Source organism: Cibotium barometz, chromosome 6 (assembly GCF_041138505.1).
Source record: "Cibotium barometz isolate CiBa-2024 chromosome 6, ASM4113850v1, whole genome shotgun sequence".
Taxonomy (NCBI): domain Eukaryota; kingdom Viridiplantae; phylum Streptophyta; class Polypodiopsida; order Cyatheales; family Cibotiaceae; genus Cibotium; species Cibotium barometz.
In genome coordinates, this window is record NC_141051.1 from 38,753,204 (window position 1) to 38,760,873 (window position 7,670).

General features: G+C 45.1%; 1 protein-coding gene across 1 annotated transcript; it reads left to right on the forward strand.

The window, feature by feature from the left end:
* Positions 1 to 543: 543 nt before the first annotated feature.
* LOC147637719 (uncharacterized) lies at positions 544 to 6,449 on the forward strand. Its single transcript, XM_086799020.1, has 3 exons — positions 544 to 799; positions 900 to 1,066; positions 5,925 to 6,449. The coding sequence occupies exons 1-3, from the start codon at positions 544 to 546 to the stop codon at positions 6,447 to 6,449; spliced, it is 948 nt and encodes a 315-aa protein (XP_086655146.1).
* Positions 6,450 to 7,670: the final 1,221 nt, after the last annotated feature.

Below are 7,670 nucleotides of genomic sequence, written 5' to 3' on the forward strand. Positions count from 1 at the left end.
GCCATTGAGGGCAAGGTATGCGTAGAGGACCAAGATTAGGAGCATGTAGCCACATCACACTTGATCATCCTACATGAGAACATTTGTAAGAGTGTGCCCTCCTCATATAAAAAGGGAAATTTTCAAGCAAGGAATACAAGAATCTCTAAAGTCTCTCTATACGTACAAGTTTCCATCTTGTAATCTAATTTTGCTTGATTCAAGCTTGATTAAGTCATTAGGATCATGATTATGCTATTAATTAGGTTACAACGATCATAGGATTAGTGTTTGTCCCACCACTTACCATGAGGAGGTGAGAGAGTTGAACTTGGGCACAACAAAGGAGCCACGCCCCGTCTTGATGGCAGCTTGGGTCTAGGAGGACTCTTCCACTCTTCAGAGAATCTCCAAAATTTTTAAAGAACACCAAGATGTGTTTGCATGGACCTACAAGGATCTCCCAGGGATAGATCCAGCTATTTACAGTCACAGAATTCCACTAAAGAAGGCACTTGGCTAGCTAGGAAGGGCATCTACTGCATGAATCCAAAATATTCTGAAATGGTGAAGGAAGAGCTAGACAAGATGGAAGAGGCTGGTATTATCGTTCCCTTTGAGAACTCCATGTGGTTGTCACCTACAGTGGCGATTCTAAAGAAGAAGACCAACAAGATCAGGATATGTGTAGACTTCACACCCCTCAATCAGTGCACAATCAAAGATGGATTTGCCTTACCCTTCATAGAGCGGGTTTTGGAAAATGTGGCCGGCCATGTGCCCTATTCCTTCATGGATGGATTCAGCGAGCAACAACCAAGTAGTGATCAATGAGAAGGATCAGCTCAAGATAGCATTTGTCATATAGTGGGGAACATATGCCTACATGAAGATGCAATTTAGTCTTTGCAATGCCCCAGCTTCCATCTCGGGGACCGCCACCAAGATTTTCCAGGAGTATTTGAATGCTTTTTTACGCATATTTTTGGATGAATTCTCTAACTTCAGTGGGAAAAAAGGCATGCTAAGGGTGGTGGTTCTAGAGGAGAACCTGCCTCAACTCACTTTGGTGTTCATGAAGTACAAGGTATCCGGTCTCCACCTTAACCCCTTCAAGTGCCACGTCCTTGTGGGTCATGGTGCCTTGCTGGGTCACATCATCTCAACTGATGGTCTTTCACTCGATCCCGACAAAATCATTGTTATTCTAAGATTAGGCCCTCCATCCAAACCTAAAGGGGTGCACGAATTGCTCGGGCATATAGGCTACCAACGTTGGTTTGTCCGCACCTATGCAAAATATCTGTTTTCCACTCAACCACTTGCTCCACTTGGATGTTCATTTCCATTAGGGCCTGGATCAAGAGAGAGCCTTCACTTTTATCAACACATGCTGGTGCACGCTTCGGTACTCATCATCCCCAACTGGCTTCCATGTGCACATAGATGCCAATGCAATAGCAATAGGCACAGTGCTCACGTAGGTAAATGTAGAACTGAAGATGGAGATAGGCCTATCCACTATGCAAGAAGGCAATTCAATAGGGCTGAGAGAAACTACTCAACCATAGAGTGGGAGGGTTTGGCAATAGTTTAATAATTTCAAAAATTTAGACACTTTATTAGGGCATCACTTTGGTGATCCGGACTACCAAGCACTAAAGTATTTGTTGAATTAAACCCAGGTAGCTGGTAGGATCTAGAGATGGCTCTTTCTCTTTCTAGAATTTGACTTTGAGATTATGGTCTGAGGACCATCTCATGGTTGATCATCTGTCCAGAATCCCAAGTGGGGAGCCAGCCTATGAAGATGGGATTTGTGATGATCTCCTAGACAACATGTAGTTTGTGGTGGATGACACCCCTACTTGGTATAAGGACATTGTGATGTTGTTGCCGATGCCAAGGCAAAGAGGAGACTTTTACTTAAGAGTAGGCCTTATCAGCTCATTGCCAAACAGTTGTACAAGATGGGCAAGGATGAAATGTGGAGGAGGTGTGTCAACCCTCATGAGGTTTCCCTCATTATGGAGGATGCACATTCCAGACCAAGTGGAGGTCACTTGCTTGGCCATGTCACCATCCGGAAGATCACGCAATCTCATCTATGGTGGCCCTCCCTGTTCTCTAACTATAAAAAGTAAGTGCAACAATGCGAGATATGTCAAAGGTTTAGACCCAAACCAGATAGTAGGCACTACTTGCCTCTCCATGCTTTTCCACCCTAGGAACCCTTCGAGAAGTGGGGCATTGATTTGTGGACCCCATCACCCCAAAGTCCCACCTCATTGGATGCGAGTACATTTTGGTGGCCACCAACTATGCAACTAAATGGGCCAAGGCTAGATCCACTCAGAATAACACCACTCTCACAATGGCCAAGTTTCTATATGAGAGCCTCTTCACCAGGTCTGGGTGTCCCATAACACCAAGAAGGTCTTGTGCAAGTCCCTATTTACGGGTAGCCAAGGGGCACTCTCACCAATGGGATCAAGCCCTCTAGAGAGTATTGTGGGCATATCGCACAACTTACAAGGCAACCACACTCCATTCCAACTCGCTTTTGGGCTAGAGGCCATATTACCTTTTGAATTTAATGCAGGATCATCTAGAGTGGGGTAGCCTAGGGCCCCCACCTATCACCCCTCATACTCCGCTCAGTAGGAGTAGCTCAAAGTCTTGTATGAGACCTGCCAACTTGCTTGGAGGGCCATAGAGGTGGAGCAACCTCGGCGCAAAGCATGGCACGATCGACACTTGAGATTTCCTCAATTTTCTAAAGGTTATTTGGCTTTCGTCTACAATTCTAAATATTTAAACAAGACTCAGAAGTTGGTGTATGATTGGCAGGGTCCCTTCTTCCGGGCCGTGGAGATCTTACCCACCATGGGTGTGCAGTGCAACTAGAAACTCTCCAAGGTGCCTCCCTTCCATTGGTGAACGGCTCTAGGGTAAAGAAGTATTTGTCTCCTCACGTGTGGCAGGCTGTCGTGAATGACATGCATTGTACATATATTTTTTGTAATCTTCTTTATCACTTTTGTCTCACATCTCCACTGACCCCTCTCCTCTCACTTCTCTCCTCAGCCCTCCTCACTGACCAAGTCCCCTCCCCGCCCCTTCTCCTGATTTTAAAAAAAAAAACAAAACAAAAATCGATTCCTCCCTTAATCTTTTTTTTTCTCTTCCCCAAAAAAATCCCTCTCTTAGTATTTATTTTATTTTAGTTTTTCCAAATACCCTAAAAAGGAATCCCCCTCAGTATTTTGTCCATTATAAAAAAAAAAGAAAAACTTCGCTCTCTCTCTCTCTTTCCCCCCTTATCTTTGCCCATCACCAACCATTCACCCCCCCCCCTTATCTCTTTCCCCCACTGACCAACTCCTCCCCCCTCTCTCTCTCTCTCTCACAACTCTCACTCTCTCTAGCGGCCCCCTTTCTCCCTCACCTCACCTCACCAACCACCCCCTCTCTCCCTCACCTCGCCGACCACCCCCTCCGCTACCCCAACTCACCTCACCTCTCCAATTCTTTAAGTAGCTTTTGCCATGGAGCTTCACGCATGTCACTACTTGATAGCACAAAAGCTATTAGCTAGCTATCTTTTTGAATAGAGTCTCCAATTCTTTCAATTGTACATGCCATGCATGTACTTAATAGCACAAAAATATTAAACAAATCACGTGAGATAATTTAATTTCAACTAATTTATAAATGACACTACCACCGTTTCTATTTTAATGGAATTTGTACTATGGGGCCTACATTTCTTTTGTTTATCATTTTCTCAGCCTTCTTTTCCTCAGTTCTTGTGTTTTTGGCCTCTCTCTCCTCTTTGATCAACAACTTCTCAGCACAAAAAATATTAAACAAATCACACGAGATAATTCAATTTCAGCTAATTTATAAATGACACTACCACCGCTTCTATTTTAATGGAATTTGTACTATGGGGCCTACATTTCTTTTGTTTATCATTTTCTCAGCCTTCTTTTCCTCAGTTCTTGTGTTTTTGGCCTCTCTCTCCTCTTTGATCAACAACTTCTCAGCAATCATTATTGTGTTGCTTCTAGCAACCTGTGAAGTAAGGTGTTATTACTATCAATATCTAGCGACATGTTTCTCCATTATGAAGATGATGGGCATTTTAGTGGGGATAACTATGACGTCTCTAGAAATTCAAGGAACTAACAATACGTCAAGCAGAAGCACGATTATTGATTTGGAACGAAAAAATTATAAAAATTTAAGAAACGTGATCAATGGTGTAGGTGAGTTGATAAGGGAGGGTGGGTTTGCGCAGGGTGGTCAGGTGAGAGAGGGAGTGGGGGGTCGCGCACAAGGGGGCCGGTGAGTTGGCCGCATGAGAGAGAGAGAGAGAGAGGGTGCGCATGAGAGAGCAGGAGAGGGGAGGTGTGGTTGGTGAGCGATGGTGAGAGGGAGAGGGTGGGCATGAGAGAGAGGGGGGTCGCGCACAAGGGGGCCGGTGAGTTGGCCGCATGAGAGAGAGAGAGAGAGAGAGAGGGTGCGCATGAGAGAGCAGGAGAGGGGAGGTGTGGTTGGTGAGCGATGGTGAGAGGGAGAGGGTGGGGTCCGGTGAGAGAGGGAGGGGGGATCGCTTGAGAGGGTGGGATCGCACACAAGGGGGGCCATTATGCTGCCCACATGAGAGAAAGTGAGGGGGTGCATACGAGAGAGAAGGAGAGGGGAGGGGTGGTCGCGGTGAGCGATGGTGAGAGGGAGAGGGTGGGGTGAGGTGAGAGAGGGAGGGGGACAGTGAGTTGGCCGCATGAGAGAGAGGGGATGGGTGCTGCACACGAGACTCAGGGCGTTCACCTCAAAAAATGTTAGTATACCACGTGAGTTCAGTACGAGGGATTTTTTAATTAGATATATTGAGAAAAATAAACAGGATTACATAAACAGGAGGGGTTTTTTAATTCAACTTTAAGAAAAAAATCTGTTAGTTCATAAGTAAAGAAGGGTTCTTTTATTGGGAGAAAATTTTTAGTTGAATGCACGTGATACCTAGAGTTTTCTACTAGTGCACCCCCCGAGACATGAGAGAAGGGGGGGTGGGCTGGTGAGGTGAGTGAGGGGTGGGATTGGGTGAGGTGAGTTGGGCTAGGAGAGGGGGGGCTAGAGAGAGAGAGAGTTGAGAGAGAGAGAGAGAGGGAGAGGGAGCGGTTGGTCGGTGGGGGAAAGAGATAACGAGGGGGTGAATGGTTGGTGAGGGATAGAGATAAAGGGGGGGAAAGAGAGAGAGAGAGAGAGAGAGAGAGAGAGAGAGAGAGAGAGAGAGAGAGAGAGAACTTTTGCTGTTTTTTTTATAATGGAAAAAATACTAAGGGGGATTGTTTTTTCAGGGTATTTGAAAAAACTAAAATGAAATAATACTAAGAGGGTTTCTTTTGGGAAGAGAAAAAAAAAGACTAAGGGGAGATTGAATTTTTTTTATTTTTATTTTTTAATTTCGGTGAGAAGGGGGGGTTGGTTAGTGAGGAGGGCGGAGGAGAGAAGTGAGAGGGGAGGGGTCAGCGGAGATGGGACACAATAGTGGTAAAGAAGATTACAAAAAATATATGTACAACGCATGTCATTCACGACGACCTGTCACACGTGAGGAGACAAATACTTCTTCACCCTAGAGTCGTTCACCAATGGAAGGGAGAGGCACCTTGGAGAGTTTCTAGTTGCACCGCACCCATGGGTAAGATCTCCACTACCCGGAAGGCACCCTTCCAATCATGCACAACACTAGAAAGGTTTTTGAACATGTGAGAGGAGTGAGAGGGATGCCGTCTATTAAGGTATAAAAAGAGGAGATCAGAGTTGTAGCCTAGAACTTGATCACTCCTTTTTACTAAAGATTATCTTTATTAATTCAATTGTGGGGCAATGGCTAATAGTATTGTGAGGGAGTGAGGTAAATGCAGTGTTGAAAGCCGCTGCCTTCTCCCAAAGCGAGCCTCTCCCTGCGCAGTTACTACTTCGGGACGGCCATCGCCAAGGAGGTCTTCACCGATATAGGGTGGGATTCCGAGACGTTCTACCTGGCCGCTATCTTGCACGACATCAAGTGCACGCACAAGGCCTTCCACGAGGCCGCCATGTCCTTCGAGTTCCATGGGGGGATGGCCGCCCGGGCTTTCCTGCTAGAGACTGGGGCGGCTTCACACGTCGCCGAGGCTATCTGTCGCCACAAGGATTCGAGCTATACCAGCTCTGGGTTCTCGCCGGAGGGCCAGACGCTGCGATTCGGCGCCCAGCTCGACGTGCTCGGCAATTATTCTGGGCTCATCCACGCCGACACCATCTCCGATGTCGCGCAGAAGTACCCCAGACAAAACTTTAATAACGTGTTTGCTGACATTCTTCTGGAAGAGGCTCACGTGAAGCGCTTCTGTACCGATGTTTTTTTCCTTAAGCCCGGCCAAATCGACGTCATGAAGGCTTACGACGGCTGGTAATGAAGTCGGTTAGCTAGTACAGATATTTGTAGCAGCTCTTGGAGACATTTGGGATGATTGAGTGTCGTCTAATTTCTTATCCGATGGATCTCCAGCTCTCATGTGATGACCCCTCTTTTCTCTTCGAGGACAGTATACAGTACCAGAGGCTTGTTGGTTCTCTTATTTATTTGACTTGTACTACCAGGCTCGAGATTTCTTACAGTGTCAGTGTTCTTAGTCAATTTTCCTCCGCTCCTTGACATTCTCATTGGCAGACCCCTCTGAGGATTCTCGAATACTTATCCTTTACCTTGGACTATGGTCTCTCTTTCAGAGGAGGTATCAAACTTGTTGGGTACTTTGATGTTGATAGGGCAAGTGATCAGGATACCCAACAATCCACTTCTAGTTATTACTTCACTCTTGGTTTCGGTCTTATTTCCTGGAGATCCAAGAAGCAGAATACAGTTTCATTATCTTCTATTGAGGCTGAGTATGGACACCTGCTATATGAGCTATTATGGTTGTTTTAGATGTTGAGCAATCTTTATTTATGATACCTAACGATCCACTTCTGGTTATTACTTCACTCTTGGTTTCGGTCTTGTTTCCTAGAGATCCAAGAAGCAGAATACAGTCTCATTATCTTCTATTGAGGCTGAGTACCGTGCTGATATGGATACTTGCTATGAGGTGTTATGGTTATTTTAGATATTGAGCAATCTTGATGTACTCTCGGATTCTCTGATCCATATTCTTACGGATAGACATAGTGGCTTGGCGTTGGCTCGAAGTTCATCCTTCCATGGCAGGATCAAACATATCGAGGTCCACTTTCACTTCGTTCATGAGCTGGTCGCTAATGACATCATTACACTGGAGTATTGTCCTTAGAACAATGTTGCTGATCTCTTTACCAAATCTCTTCCTTGAAATACTATTGATCAGCTCCTTACCTGTGTGGGAGACAGACCCCCCATGTTGGAGCTAAGAGGAGGTGTTGGACATGTCATCTCTAGCATTTAATTGATCCCATTTTATTTTCTCTTTTATGCAGTTATTTATTTGATGTAATTGGGCATTTTATCCCACATATTAGGCTATTTTAAGTATTTTTATCAGTCATGGACATTTGTCCTCTAGTCTTACAAGCCGATCTGGTCTTTTGTGATATATATAAGAACTAGGTATGTTTGCAATATAATTCATTCATCATTTTTTTTTGAAAAAAAGATCCTT

Coding starts and splice junctions, on each gene's coding strand:
- LOC147637719 (XM_086799020.1), top strand. CDS start 544: ATGGTGAAGGAAGAGCTAGACAAGATGGAAGAGGCTGGTATTATCGTT. Junction 800..899: donor ATTCAGCGAGCAACAACCAA/GTAGTGATCAAT, acceptor GCAATGCCCCAG/CTTCCATCTCGGGGACCGCC. Junction 1,067..5,924: donor TGGTGTTCATGAAGTACAAG/GTATCCGGTCTC, acceptor CAGTGTTGAAAG/CCGCTGCCTTCTCCCAAAGC.